At 44.9% G+C, this 16,282-nt stretch overlaps 1 protein-coding gene across 2 annotated transcripts in view; it reads right to left on the bottom strand.

The window, feature by feature from the left end:
* The window catches only part of ROCK1 (Rho associated coiled-coil containing protein kinase 1), a 321,787-nt gene that overhangs the window by 212,627 nt on the left and 92,878 nt on the right, over positions 1–16,282 (bottom strand). For both annotated transcript variants that reach the window (XR_014225300.1, XM_082258424.1), the window contains exon 2: positions 1,892–1,973. Coding sequence is in view for 1 of the 2 variants with exons in the window: in XM_082258424.1 (XP_082114550.1) it covers positions 1,892–1,973 (82 nt within the window). In the remaining variant the exon portion in view is untranslated. The remainder of the gene's footprint in view (positions 1–1,891; positions 1,974–16,282) is intronic.

A 16,282-nucleotide genomic window follows, 5' to 3' on the forward strand; every position in this document is an offset into this window, starting at 1 on the left:
ACTGAATACAGCGGGAGCGAGCCTCCGGCGCCGCGCGCGCCGCCGAGAAGGGGGAATGTCTGGTGACGTAGGTCTACGTCGCCAGACGTTATCGAGCCACTTTGCCGCAGTACAGCTCTAGTGAGCAGTGCGGAAGTGGTTAAGTGGCTATACCGGGATGATGCCTAGTCATCCTAGTACAGGGTGTTTTTTTTTTTTGAGCCAGTGGTCAGCTCTCTTGTAAAAGCTATTCTAGCAGCTAACTAGCTACTGGATTGCTTTTACAAGCAGGGGGAGGAGGGACAGTGTATTAAAAAAAAAAGAAAAAAACTGTTTACAGTGCCCCTGTCCCCGTCTCCCCCCCCATGTGCAAAGGCCAACGCACGCATCAGTCCCGCACACTCACAAACATAGCGATCATCCCACACGTGAGGTATCACTGCAAATGTCAGATTATGGGCAGTAATTCTAGCACCAGACCTTTTAGGGCTCTTTCACACAGTCCGCCTCCTTAGGCGGATCCGTGTTGCTCAGCGGGGATCGATCCGCGATCCCCGTTGAGCCGGCGGATGACAGCTCCGTCTCCGCTTGCAGTGCGGAGAGGGAGGTGTCACAGCCTCCGCTGCCCTCTATGGGGGATCGGATGAGAGCGGACCGCCTGTCCGCTCTCATCAGATCCGATCCGATTACTGAACGGATGGAAAAATAGGGTTTCCATCCGTCCAGATTTCACTGACAGGATCGGATGCGGATGGCAGCGGGTGTCAGTGGAGGTGTCTCCGCTGACACCCGCTGCCCCATAGAGCTGCATGGAGGATCCGATCAGATCTGCCTAAAAAACTGACAGGCGGATCTGATCTGATTGCCCGTGTGAAAGAGCCCTTAAAGCGTCACCTATGGATTGTAAAATTTACGTTGTTGCAAGGGGGTGCAGGATTTTTAAGTGTGACATGGTTAGTATCTGTTTACTCTACTTTTAAAAAAAGTAATTTATTTATTTTTTTGTGTTTGAAAACCTGCTGCGCAAATACCATGTGAAATAAAAAAATAAATAAATTGCAAAACCCACCACTTGATTCTCTAGGGCCTCTGCATTATATATATATATATATATATATATATATATATATATATATATATATATATATATATATATATATATATATATATATATATATATCTCTCTCATTTGGGGGTTCTAAATAATTTTCTAGCAAAAAATACCAAACAAAGGCCTGGTCTTAAAGCCTTTGTTACCACAACACTTCATATTTCTGATATGTGCCTGCTGTACCATGTAAATGTATGAGAAAGTATCCTGTTCTCTTTGTATTGCTTCATATGCAATCCCTGATGTTCCTGCCAGTTCCTCTGTTTTCCTATTAAAAACTGACCACACTAAGCAGGAGAGCACATCGTAGTCAGTTCTCTAGCTATGCTGGGAACTCAGTGTACTCTCCTCCAGTGATCAGACTTGTCCTGACATGCCCCCGCTGAACAGCCATTCACTGGAAAGCTACGCCGTGTACTGCTGCTTCTCCTAGTTTTATGCAGCTGAGAACAGAGGGAATGTGATAACTTATAAAAAAGGGAAAAAAAGTATTTATCATTTTCTTTATATCTACACAAAAATGTTTTGGCTTTCATTTCTATTTTAAACTGAATGGGTTGTTTTACAAGGGGATAGTTTACAATCACTTTAAATGTAAAAATTATGCAAAATACTAAAATCATTGAAGAATAAGTTAAAAATAGTTTCCATTCAGAGTTATCAATATATGATAAAATGTGCCTAAGGGCAATAATTTAACATACTGAAAAAAAAAAAAAACTATAAATTTCATCATGCAAGAAGGGATGCTCCTTAGTTCAAATCCATTGTCTTAGAAGAGAACAAAGTATAAACACTTACATCTATTTAGGAAGTTGTCAATGTTCTTGTTTTTCCGCATAGCTGGGAAGTCTAAATCATATACCATAGCATCCAGTCCATCCTGAAATAAAACAGACAATGGTAAGTCGTTCTGAAAATCTAGCACAACAAGGAAAGATACAATAAAACAAGGAATAAGTAAAGCAGTTTAATTGTATGTTATTAGTATGAAATTATAATGTACCATCATACATGCAGGGTTATTCTGAGAATATCTAAGAATTACCATTGGCCTAGAATGACTAACTTATAATAGAAGTTGTTCATTGCCTGGCAGTGGCTAGCACAGCTTGTCCCTACCTTTCATCCTTTGGTGTGTCAGTGGCTTGTAAAATTATGTAGAAAATCAAATCCTGGTCAGTTAGAGAACTTTGGGAATTAAAACAATAAACATACGTACTCACCTAGGTGTATGGAGCATCAATCTGATGGTACATTTGTCCCCTGCAGCCTCTATGACCAAGAACTGAGCAATCAAAGACCTCTGATTTTTCAACTCTCGGTCTTCAGTGAGCAGAGAGCCGCTGGCTGTTAGTCATTGGCTCTCTGCTTTGCCCCTTCAACGCTCACTGGAGCGATGGGCTGTGCAGTGGGCTGGAGCAGCTCACAGAGGCTGAGCCAGCTGCTGTCAGGAATTTGGGTGGATCCATAGTCGTGCGCACAGGGTGTGCCGGGTGTGCCTGGGTACACCCTAATCACCTAGGGCACATTAGCATTATCGCTCTGTTTGCCAGTGAGGAGAGGGGAAAGATCTCCCTCAGTGCCACACACTTCTATTTCACTTTGCCAGCAGGGAGAGTAATGTACCGGGGCCATATACATGTAGGCAAACACATGCATGTGTATTTAAACTTTGGGGTGCACACCCTAATGCAATAGGCTGCGCACACCTATGGGTGGATCCAAACATAAAATTAAAAGGAAAGGTTCATTACTTTTGGAGAATAAGGATATAGTTTTGCTACACTTTAATAACGGTTAAAGGGTTACTTCACTGTTCCCAAAAAAAAAAATATGAAAAAGGCGAATATCACACCCCCTAATCAAGCCCTTTGCACTTAACTCCGGAGTTGCTGAATTGTCAGTGAACGTGCAGTTAGTCAAGGGGTTTGAAATCCCTACTCTTCTCTGTGCAGTGCTTTCAAGACAGACACAGAGTGATTCACTGTGCAGGTGCTGAACAAAAGTGAGAAGAGTGGGAATTTCAAATCCTGGGACTACTGGACCAGCTTGCTTGGTCACTGACAGCCCAGCACCCCCTAGAGGGGGGTGTCAGCGGAAGCAGGAAAGTACTTCAACTCTCAAAGGTCCAGAAAGTGTGAGAAGCATACATGACATTCCACAAGCAGATGACACTTGCTGGAAAGGTAAGGATTTCCAAAGGAGGCCAGCGACCCTAATAACAAGGTAGCTTTCTAAAGCTTGACCTGCATAGCCTACTCACAAAATTACTGTCCTGAGAAACAGAGTTACATCTGGGACTGTTCCACAACTCTGGACCTGGAAAACACTCCGGGGATAACACTGCACCAAAATGGAGCACCCAGTACCGGATGCTCACATTCAAGGTTAGCCTCAAATTTACCCAGTCCAGCAGAGTTTAGGTGCAGCCTCCTAAACTAGTGCAGAGATCAGCTAGATCAGCAGAGTAATCTTAATTTCAGAAAAAGTAATCTTGAACAAATAAAAAACACCCAACAAAAACAGACTTAGCAGAGCAGAGAAAAGACCACCCTCCTAGGACACCAGCAAAAAACGAAGGCATGATGGGAATAGGTGGGGATATACTGGGCTAGCCACAATTTTTTGTGCTTGCCAGTGTCTAAATGCACTTATAGATGGCAGTATAACCCAACAGTGTTTGAACTCCTGGGCCCCTAATGAATGAAAAGGGGGAAAAAATATCTTAAAAACAGCATTAATGGCAAACCTGGTCAGTTTACTAGGTTATATTTATCAAACTGTATATAATGGTGGAGGTACACATTAAACAAATCTGTTTTTCAAAACATAATTCAGATGACTGTAAACCCTGGGAAAAATAAACTCATGAAAGGCAGCTATTATAAGCATGGTCTTCTGTGCCCTGTTAGAGAAATTGCCCCTCTCTATATTTGTTCTGTTTACCATTTCCACTGAAAGTGAAATTAAAAGAAAATTCAACATTTTGGGCTGTTCCCTGAGGGAAATTATGTCTAGAGGGATGCACACCCTGCCACTTTACTCAGAGCCCTGCAAGTGCAGCAGCTAATTGATAGTTATGAAACCACTCCCATTAGATTCACTTTCCACATGGACAAAAGCGGTGATCTCTTCAGAACAAAAGGAAGGAATTTGCAACAAAGTTTGTTAAAAAAACAGGTTTGAATTACCTGCTCTGTGCAAGGGTTTTGCACAGGGCAGCCCCTGGCTCCTCCCCCTTGACCAGTGCCCCCAATAGCAAGCCGCTAGCTATGGGGACACTGGTCTGTGTGTCTATAAGCCAGAGTCATGGCTTGGTCCCACCCCGCTCTCCTCATTAGCTGTTATTGACAGCAGTGGGAGCCAATGCCTCCTGCTGCTGTCTCAGCCAAGGTGGAGAGTGAGTCCTGCGACAGCCGAGGCTCTTATGTACATCGTAGGATTGAGAGAGAGCTCAAATTTTGGGGGGGGGGGGGGGGCAGAAGCACATCAGAATGCATGAAGGTAAAAAAAAAAAACCTTCAGCCTTTACAAACCAATGCACTTTAAAAAGGGGCTCTGGACAGTGCAACTGGGACAATAAACATAACAGCCAGTCAGATAATCTATTTAATTGCTATTGGCTAGGCTGGCAGACCATACCTCTCCTGCAATTAGCATAATTCAAAGAGTCTGCTCAGTTGCAACAAACCCCATCTATGCAATCCTTCCCACATATGCATTTATATACCTTTTAAGCTCAGACTCCTAGTCGCTCTTGAGAGCTGGGTTTAAAAAACTGACTTTACTTGATTTAAGTAGAACGTGCATCCTATATCCAAAGACAGCAACTACTTAAATAAAAGAAAAAAAAAAATAAATTCATATTTGTACAGTGGAACTAGATTAGCACAGGGCTTGACAAACCCCAGGTGCCAGGTCGCATTGGCGACTAGAATTAGCGGCCTGGCGCCTGGGCTACATTGCAGCAGGTGTCTTGTCCCCATGCGGCCCCCCAAATGCGGGTGCTTCGGCCGGAAATTTAGGGCGCGGCCTGCTGGAGTGAGATGCTTGCATCGGGGAACTGGTGACCTTGTGGTGGCAGGGGCTGCGAAAAGCAGTCACCGACAGCGCTGAGGGTTTCCCCTGTCTGTTCTCAATGCCCACCCATCTCCTAAAAAGAGAAGAAGTTGAAGGTGTTGCAGGCTTAATCTGGCGCCCTGTCCTTAACGGTAGGTGGAGAGTGAGTGTGGGGCAGCTGGTTGGAACGGCCTCAGTTCCATCTACACCCCCAGAAGGATGGAAAGTTTATTTTTTCATTAAAAAGGTTTTGTTTATCATTCTCTCCCTGTCATGCCACAGCCACACAAAGGCCCCTTTCACATGGGCTGTCTGATCAGGTCCCCCTGTCATTTTTTTTTTAGGCGGACCTGATCGGACGCTCCAGTCTCCTCTATGGAGCAGCGGATATAAGCAGACATGTCCGCAGACACCCACCGTCAATCCGATCCTGTCCGCCAAAAACAGATGAATGGGGGCCCCATTTTCCATCTGTCCGGTGGATCGGATAGCATCAGATGGAAATGGACAGGCAGTTGATTTTCATCTAATTTCCATATAGAGGAAAGTGAACAGGACCAGTCATCCGCCTGCTCAGTGGGGCTTAGTGGAGAAATCCCCACTGAGCAAGCGGATTCTGCTTAGCAGAGGCACCCGTGTGAAAAGGGCCTAAGGTGGAAAGAGTTACTGGATCACCTATCGCCCCCCACCTTGCTGCACTGTCCTTCCCTAGTTAGCCGCTGCCCATCACACCATCAAGTTAAGAACACACAGGCCAAATATCGGGCAAACTTCGGCCGGTTCGATAAAAACTGAACACCATACGGCCCGTGTGTGTGGCAGCCGGTCTGACAGAAGCTGACCGTTTGGCATGCTGGGGGGGGGGGGGGGGGGAACAGCTCCTAGATTCCAAGCAAATTTTTCAAGCCCTGGATTAGCAACATTTTTAGGGCTTGGAATCCTAGTACAGTTGTGTGTAATAACATAAATTAAAACACATCTATGGGCAAACTGTAAAACAAGACATTAAGACATTATTGGCTGTGTGTTGAGCTATTTTGAGGGGACAGCAAATTTACACTGTTATTTAACCACCTGCCGACCTTTTACTGTATATATATATATATATATATATATATATATATATATATATATATATACATACACGTCAGCAAGCTTGCTCTCCCAGGCAAAACCACGTATCGGTACGTCATTTGCCTGGGGGGGTGCTAGGGGGCTGTTGAATACCGGGTCTCTGCTCTGCCCCTCCAGCACTTACTGGAGCACTGGGCTGTGCAGGGGGCAGCACGCTGGGAGGCTGAGCCAGCTGTTGGTCCAGGCTTCTGGATCTCGACCATAAGGTTGGGGTATTTGCAGAGCCTGGACCAGGTCTGTGGCCCTTTTTCAGTGATACCCCTAACTAAAATATAGTGGAACATTTAATTGCCTTTAGAAGTCCCCTAATTCGTAAATAGATCGGCTGTCCGCTGGTGTGAAAGGGGCTTGGTTTTTCTTTGGATAGCAACCACAACCTGAGTAGAAAATTCTGTCCTTGCAAGTATGCTGCAAAGACCCTCTCTCTCTCCATGAAAGCCAGTAAGTCAGAGCTAGAGCTCTCCAATCAGCAGGGGGCATCCTACAATTTGGCTTTAAATAGGTTCTCCATACCATGGGCACATTACAGCAAAGAAGCTGGCATTTGAAGTCCGGTAGATTAAAGAGAGAAAAGTTTAATTAAAAATAAACTCCAATATTATTTCTAATACCAACACCATGAATTAAGTTTTGGGTGGATAAAGCAGCTCAGAGTATATAAAAATAAACAGTACAGTACTATACTTTTAACTGCATTTTATTCTGCAGTCCCAGAAAAGTTTCCAGACTTCCAAAGATAACAAAATTCCTGGAGTGACTGATGGCAGCAAAGTGCTGAATGGTGCTACCCAACAGAACATTGTGCTCTTTCTTTGAAATCGCTTATGGGAAATAAAAAATGATATCCTAAACAGCCAGCAGACAAAATATTTGCCTGGTTGTGAAGAAACCCAATTAAGATTCTTTTTTGGGAAGAAAAATGGTTTGTCAGACTGTACAAGCCAAAAATGAGCACACATCAGATAATTAAAATATCAAATTTGTTCATTAACCTGCAAAAAATTAGGACGCTAGTATGCGTCTCCTTTAAAACCACACAATACATGGCCCACAAAAAATAGAAAGACAAGTGGTTGTAGCTACATAGCGAGTACTAAAGAGAGGAGTCCTCAATCGTTAACGCGTTTCGCCTATTGTTGCTTTATCAGGGCTTGAAGAGACAAACAGTACTGATTTTTTACAAAAAAAAAGGAATCATTTACACATATATATTCCAATACACGTTTATATAGCTGCAGCCATGCAACATGTGTGAGAGACCCCCCCTCAGTAAACAACCACGCATGTATATAGTCTCCCTGGGCGGGCGCCTAAGTATAGGAGGAGAGGTTCACCAGAGAGATCCTAAACACATTATAAAATATAAAAGAATAACCAGCGCTATGGTTTAATAATTATTCTATTCCTTGTTATCTGCCCAAAGCTCCGGGAGGTCCTTCAGCATCATCACATACAGTGCAGGGCTATAAACCCTGCATTGTATGTCAACAGGCAAGCTTTCAAATGGAGCCTGAAAGTGGTACTAAAGTCTAGGGGGTATTTTGCTTAAAAATTACACAAATGTCATACTCCCCTGCTCTGTGACGTTGGTTTTGCACTGAACAGCCCAGATCCTCTTCTTCCTGGGTCCCCTCTTAAACGCTCCTGGCCCCTCCCTCCTGTTGAGTACCCCCACAGCAAGCAGCTTGCTATGGGGGCACCAGAGATGAGCTGCTGCTCTGTGTTTCCATTCAGACACGGAGCCACAGCCGGCAGATCGCTCTCCACTCATTGTCTCATTGACATTGATCGACAGCAGTGGGAGCCAATGGCACCCTGCTGCTGTCTCAGCCAATGAGGAAGGGAGTCCTGGGCAGCCATGTCTCTCCTGCAACATCGATTGTTCGAGATGGGCTCAGGTAAGTATTAGAGGGGCTGAGGGGGCTGCTGCACACAGAAGGTTTTATCTTAATGCATAGAATTCATTAGGATAAAAAAAAACTGCCTTTACAGTCACTTGAAGCACTTTAAAGCGGAGCTCCACCCAGTGAACTTTTTAATAAAAATACCCCCGGGACAGTCAGGACTAGTACATTCCACAATGGATAGCCTCTGATCTGTCCCAGGTTGCACTTACCTTTTAGAAGAAATACTTACCTTGAAAATGTATTGTCCAGCGCTCAGGTGTGGGCAGCTTGAAGCCAGTGCGATCCTCTTCTGTGTCCTCTTCCGTCTTCTTCAGTCCCACGATGCACTGCACCGGCCCCGCCGTCACTTCCGGTGCTGCAGCATCATCCCTGCACAGCTTCTGGGCATGCCCAGAAGCTGTTTTGCAAGTTATGACGGCGCCTGCACCGGAACTGACGTCGGGGCCGGTGCAGGCGCATTGATTCCTGGGAGCGATGACGTTCAGCTCCCAGGAATCATTGCATGCCAGAAAGCGACGACTCGCCGCGGCTACCGAGGGGAGGAAGAGGAAGTAAGGTAAGTATATTTTCTTCTAAACGAGGTAAGTGAAAAAAAATAATTGTGATTATCCATTTGTTTTTCAGGTGACCCGGAGCGAGAAGATGGAAGTATAATTTTAGGGTGGAACTCCACTTTAAGGATACTGCCTTGAGCCAGTTGCCAGAATGAAGGTAGCCTGCCGAAGTCAGGAACACACCTTATCCATGCAACCCTAGAAACAAGCTAACATTTTAATCTGTGTAGTGTTGAGGGGGACAGGTTTGGTGCCACTGCAAGGGTAGATTTTTGCAGAATTCCTAAAGTTTAGTTTAAAACTTTTATCTGGCACTGTTCCATATGTAAATTGATTATAAAGATTCTTTCCTGTAGATAAAGATCATTTCCCTTTATGGAAAACTCTTTCATATGAAAAATCTTTCAAGACCGGCAAGCTCAATCCTATATCTATGAATAGCCTAAATATATTAACAACATATACAGAGACAAAACAGACCATGTCAAAAGTATCAATCATTTCATACCATTTAATAATGAATTTCAGGCAGTTAAAAAAAAGCCAAACTTTATTGCAGCTCAGTATTTGATACATCCCATTAAATAATTGTTTTTATACAAGCATAGCAAGTATCAGAGTTTGACCTGGTCACAGCTTCTTGCAGTCCCAGTACAGTAGTAGAGCACCTACTGGGAGAGGGACAAGTGGTTTGGAATCAGCTGTGCTGGAGAGATTTTGTGCAATTAAGAATTATGTGGATAGTAAATCAGCAAAAATCTTAAAACTGGGCAGAAAAAAAAATACAAGTCCATTGGCAGTTAAAGCATTTTTATTCATCTCCTGATCAGTGTTTTACCCTGGCAGTTCGCTTTATTAAAGAAAAAAAAAAATGGCCCCTGCAGGGTAATATGATAATCTGTTAGTATGCATTGCATATTAGCACATTATATTCTTGCCTTAAAATGAAGCTCTCCAGGGGTGCACTGTCACTGCTGCCAGGGCTTTTATCTTCACCTAGTCTTCCTTCTGGGTTCACAGGCTTCAGCAGTTTCACTCCCACTGTTGTCACGAATGTGGCACAGAGCTCTGAATAAACGGACCTCCATTCAGAGTGCAGTGCACATGTGCCAGTGATGTCACCAGCTGCTACTTAAGTATCTCCTATGGTTCACAGTTAGGAAATATTTACTGTACCTACAGGTAAGCATTATTAAAGCGGTTGTATACTGTTTAAAAAAAAAAAAAAAAAAACCTGCAAGACAATGGCATAATGTGATAGTATGCATCGCATACTATCACATTATGAAATACTTACCTTTGAATGAAGCCTCTGCAGTGGTGTCTGGTCACCACTGAAGGGGCTGACATGTTCCTCCGCCGTTCCTTCCAGGTTCGCAGGCTCCGGCGCTGCGAGTGGCTGGAGCCGCAATGACATCATCCTCAGTTCCGGCTGTTATAGATTTAGAGTTTATTATTATTTTTAAATTATAAAAGCCTGTGAAATACATATGAATGTTATAATGTAATATGTTTGTTTTGAATGTTACTTCAAAATGTCTTTGTCAAAGACAGAGAAACAATTTTGCTATGCATTTCTATTTTCGGTAATGCGATATATCGCGGTATCGCATACACATATATTGTTATCGTGGTCATTTTTAAAATATCGTATTTTTCTGCTCTCCAAGTCTCCATACACTGCCGGGCTGCCCCCGCATCTCCCTGCGGTGTCCAGCCTCTCGACTAAGCTGTCCTTAACCACTTAAGCCCCGGAAGATTTTACCCCCTTTCTGACCAGGGCCTATTTTGCGATTCGGCACTGCGTGACTTTAACGGACAATTGCGCGGTCGTGCGACGCTGTACCTAAACGAATTTGAAGTCCTTTTTTTCCCCACAAACAGAGCTTTCTTTTGGTGGTATTTGATCACCTGTGCCATTTTTACTTTTTGCGCTATAAACAAAAAAACAGCATCAATTTTTCAAAAATAATATTTTTCACATTTTTTTATATGAAATTCCCCCAAAAAAAAGTAAAAATCCAAATTTAACATTTTGGGCCAATTCTTTTTTTACTTTACCAAACATAATCGCAAAAAAAGCGTATTTTGATTGGTTTGCGCAAAAGTTAGGTATTGCGTTTACTAACAAAGGGAAAGATTTTTGTTTTTTTTTTTTTTAACGCGTAATGGCGGCGATCTGCGATTTTTTTTTGCGGGACTGCGATTGCGGCGGACAGATCGGACCCTTGACTGACATTTTTTACACTTTTGGGGGTACCAGTGAAATTTCTACAGTAATCAGTGCTATACATATGCACTGTTACTGTAAAATTACACTGGCAGTGAAGGGGTTAACTTTTGAGAGGGAGGGGTTATGTGTGTCCCTAGGGGCGTGATTCTAACTGTAATTGGCTGTGGCTTGAGGTGTAGGAACAGTGATCAACGGTCCTACATAGTAGAACCGTATGATCACTATTCCTACACAGGGGAGAATGACAGGCGGCTTGTTTACATCAGCCGCCTGCCTTTCTCCCTCTCCACCCGGCGATCGCGAGTGACCAGCGGACATCGGGTCCGCAGGTCACACGCGCGGGGGGGGGGGGGGGATACGTGACCACGTGGGAGCGCGCCTCCGGCGGCGCTCGCTCCCTAGCCCCTCACAGGCTAGCGACGTATCCCTACGTCACTCTGCCTGTGAGGGGGGCTGACAACCGACGTAAATAGTCGAGCGGCGGTTGGCAAGTGGTTAACTAGAAGGTAGCCGCTACTTCCTGTATATGTCGGCTTACAGGCGGAGTGATATCAGATGCACTCCGCCTGTGACAGGAGGAGCCATACACAGGAAGAAGTGGCTTTGCTCCATACTGCAGCCACATGCTTCCTCCCAGGCTCAGCCACGGACAGACATAGTCTACACACACAGTATATCACAAAAGTTAGTACACTCCTCACATTTTTGTAAATATTATATTCTATCTTTTCATGTGAAAACACTGAAGAAATTACACTTTGCTACAATGTAAAGTAGGGAGTGTATAGCTTATATAACAGTGTAAATTTGCTGTCCCCTCAAAATAACTCAACACAGCCAATAATGTCTAAAACCGCTGGCACACCTAAGTGAGAAGTTCCAAATTGGGCCCAATTAGTCCTTTTCCCTCCTCGGTCTCATGTGACTCGTTAGTGTTATATGGTGTCAGGTGTGAATAGGGAGCAGGTGTGTTAAATTTGGTGTTATCGACCGCACTCTCTCAAGCTGGTCACTGGAAGTTCAACATGGGACCTCGTGGCAAAGAACTCTGAGAATCTGGAAAAAAAAAAAAAAGATGGGTTATACTTACTGATAACTCCTTTTCTAATAGTCTTCCAGGACAGCCCATGAGACCTTAGGCTCCTCCCCCAGGGACAGGAAACACATTCCAAAATTCAAATAAAAGGCGGTGCCTTAGTCCTCACCTTCAGTATTTCATGAGAACCGTAGGACACCCTGTAAAACATATACATAGATATATATATACACATATCATTTATACATAATACCAGATAAATCGGGTGGGAATCCGGCTGTCCTGGAAGACTATTAGAAAAGGAGTTATCAGTAAGTATAACCTATCTTTTCTCAAAGTCGTCTTCCAGGACAGCCCATGAGACGATAAGCAAGAAACTTACCAGTCTAGGGAGGGACCACTGCCTGGAGCACCTTTCGACCGAACGCCTGTTCCTGAGAAGATAGGAGGTCCAGGCGATAATGTCTAACAAAGGTCGAAAAGTTAGACCAGGTAGCTGCCTTACAGATTTGTTCTGGAGAGGCACCGGCCCTTTCAGCCCAAGACGTGGACAGTGCTCTAGTAGAGTGTGCAGTAATGAAAGGTGGAGTCACCTTTTTCACCATATAGGCTTCTGTGATAGCCTGTTTGATCCATCTAGCTAAGGTTGCCTTAGAAGCTTTTTCCCCTTTATGGGGGCCGGAAAATTGTAAAAACAAAGTATCATTCTTCCTGAAGGTTTTAGTCACCTCCAGGTATCTCAGAAGGGCTCTTCTGACATCCAAACAACTAAATTCTCTTTCTTTATTGTTGTTTGGGAAATTGCAAAAGGAAGGAAGGACTATGTCCTGAGTCCTATGAAAAGAAGAGACCCTCTTGGGCAAAAATCCTGGATCTGTTTTTAGCACAATCCTGTCGTCAAAAATCATAAGAAAAGGTTCTCTGATTGAGAGAGCCTGTAATTCGCTAACTCTTCTAGCCGAAGTAATAGCTACTAAAAATAAAGTTTTTAGGGTGAGCATTTTTACTGACAGGTCTACCAAGGGTTCAAACGGACTGGTAACCAAAGCCTGGAGTACCAGGGATAGATCCCAAGCTGGACACGTTTTAATCCTGGTTGGCTTTGTCCTGGCAATTGCTCTGAAAAAGGCATTCACATTAGGGTCTTCTCTAAGGGAGAACCGAAGGAAGACACTAAGGGCGGCAGCCTGTACCTTTAAGGTCCCTAGGGAGAGACCTTTGTCTATGCCTTCTTGAAAAAAATCTAAGATAGTTGGAATATCTGGGGAAAATCTCTGATTCTCCACCATCCAAAAATGAAATTTCTTCCAACTTTTTGCATATATTTTCCTAGTGACCGGTTTTCGACAGCTGGTCAATGTTTGGATGACTCTGTCTGAGAACCCCTGAGAACCTAGAATTTGTTCCTCAGATACCAGGCCGACAGGTTTAGGGTCCTGAGAAATGGATGGACCACCGGACCTTGAGTTAAGAGATCTAGTCTCCAAGGGAAGGTCATTGGAGGTAGTGCAGCCAATGCCTGAAGGCGTGCCAACCATGGCCTCTTGGGCCAGTATGGGGTTATCAGGATCATCTCTATATCTACTAGGATTATGGAAAATAATTTTTCTATTTTCCTGTTTGCCTAGGAGGCAAACAGATCCACTACCGGTAGGCCCCAAGGGGTTGTGACTTTGAAAAACACCTCTTGGTTGAGGAACCAATTGTCCTGGTTCATCTGGTGGTGGTGCAGATATGTCTGTGATACCTGGATGGTCCAGCTTCGCCTTATTGATAGGTGAAGAGAGGATTTCCACCCCCAAAGGGTCCTTTTCAACTTGGTGGGAACCTTTACTTTCTGTTCTAAGGAACTTGACTATCCATCCCAATTCTGTAGGAAGAACATTTGGAGTGGACGTAGTTGGAACCCTGCCCAGGGGACCGCTGGGAAACAGGAGGTCATCAAGCACATCCTTCTTGTGACGTCCCTCAGAGAGACCCAGATTCTTTCTGGATGTAGAAGACAGAACTCCAGCCTGTGTCCTTGGCCTACTAGGTCTAGAATAAAAGGGCTGGAAGAAATCCTCTTCCATAGTGGGAGGAAGGCCCCTAAACTTCCTCCCACCCTGGGAAGGGAGTCATTGGGGCTTGTCGGGGCGTTGAGGAGGGTTAAACAGAATGTTGCCCTTCCCTTTTCCTTTATGCCCGGTCCAATGTTTTTTGAAATTTTGCTGGGTTTCAAAAGACTTCTGCTGTTTACCCCTGCCACGAGCATTCCTCTGAGCATAGGGGAATTTCTTCTTTTCTGGGAATCCCTTCTTTTTATCCGCTGTACGCTCCAGGGCTTCTGTTAGGCCTGGGCCAAAAAGGTGGTCTCCTGTGAAGGGAAGACCACAAAGGCGAGATTTAGAAGTAACATCACCTGACCATGTCTTGAGCCATAGGCTTCTTCTGGCCGTATTAGCCAAAGCTGAGGTCCTTGCTGCCATTCTTACAGCTTCAGCTGAAGAATCCGCCAGGAATCCAATTCCCTGAAACAAGAGCGGAAATGATTTATTAATCTGTTCCCTCGATGTTCCAGCAGACAAGTGTGTTTGGATTTGAGATAGCCAGAGCTCCAGGTGTCTGGCTATGCAGGTGGATGCCAGGGCTGGCTTTAAGCTCATAATGGAGGCTTCCCAGACCCTACGCAAAGAGATATCAGTTCTCTTATCCATAGGGTCTTTTAGAGCTCCTGAATCCTCAAATGCCAAGTCAGTGCCTTTGGAGATTCTGGAAAGGGAGGCATCCAGCTTAGGGATTTTGTTCCAAGGCTGATCCCCACTGTTGTCAAATGGATATCTTCTTTTCAAAGTCTTTGGAAAAAAAGGCTTTTTATCAGGAGAATTCCACTCCTGTTTAATCATATCCAATAGGGAGCTATGCACAGGGAACACTCTAGCATGCTTTTTATGACAAGCGTACATCAAGTCATGCTTAGAGAGATGCACTTCTTCCTCCTCAATTTCTAGAGTTGTATAAACTGCCTTTAGTAGGTTATCTACATCCTCCAAGCTCAATTTAAAGTTGGAGCTATTATGGGAATCCTTGTCTATGGGTTCCTCCCCTGATCCTGATCCTTCTTGCTCCCCACCGGAGGAGTGGGAAGAAGAAACTTCCTCCAAACCCACTGGGATATTCAAAGATGGGGCCTGGGCCAATGGAGCCTGAGCTGGGGTGGAAGGCTGGACTGGTGCCTGCATCTTTTCAACGAGAGTTTTGAATGAACTAATGGTACTTTTTAGTTCATCTCTCACTGAGGTCAGCATTTTCTGGGTAGAGACTGCAGGGTCGTCTCTGACCAGTTTAGCTATACATGCCCGGCACACTGCTTTGTTCCAAGAGGAACTCAATTTCTCTCCGCATACAGCACACTTCTTTTTGGGGGGCTGAGGTGGGTTATTGTCCTGAGCCTTGGCCTGGAAGATAAAAGACAAGAGAATTATAATCAGGGAAACTTGTCCTCCTCCCACCTCCCGCTTATCCCCCATTTGTGATTTAGAAAAGAGGGAGCGGTGCTGCTTAACCCCTGCCCCTAACGATAGAAAAGAGAGGGGGGAAGGGGAACGGAGTTCCTAACAGGTATCTGCAAATAGGGTGTACATTTCCCCTTGCTTACCTGAGAGGTGCCGATGCCAGAGCCGACTTCCACCGCCTGTGCGGTTACTGTCGTGTCCATCGCTCTGTATGGTGATCCCAGCACTGCTGTTTCCACCTAACATCGGTCGCCCATATGTACTCACTGTTCGCGCCTTCGGAAACTGGAACGAGGGTTTCCGGCGCCCGCGGATGCCGTCACTGCGCCGGAAGTGACACTGTCGCTTCCCGTGAGGCCAGAGTGGATACGCTGAGTTCCGCCCCCTCCGTTTTTGGCGCCAACTTCAAAATTTCTTCCGAAGTTAGCGGTTCCGGGTACACAGGACTCTGCTCCAAGGAACCGGCCGACCAACGGAGTGGACTCCCCAACGTTCCACCAGACAGCATCCGTAGTCCTGCCGAGAGGCTAGAAGAACAAGAGACAGCGGTCAGCCCCTATTGCGGCACTAAGGGGGTACCGCTATGGGCTGAGGAGATGCATCTTTCCAAGTCTTTCCAAGGACAGTCCAGGAGACCGGGAGCTTCAGTTCCAGGAACATGTTACCCCCTGTCCGGAGGAAACACTAAATACTGAAGGTGAGGACTAAGGCACCGCCTTTTATTTGAATTTTGGAATGTGTTTCCTGTCCCTGGGGGAGGAGCCTAAGGTCT

Source organism: Pelophylax lessonae (genome assembly GCF_965119305.1).
Source record: "Pelophylax lessonae genome assembly, chromosome: 5".
Classification (NCBI taxonomy): Eukaryota; Metazoa; Chordata; class Amphibia; order Anura; family Ranidae; genus Pelophylax; species Pelophylax lessonae.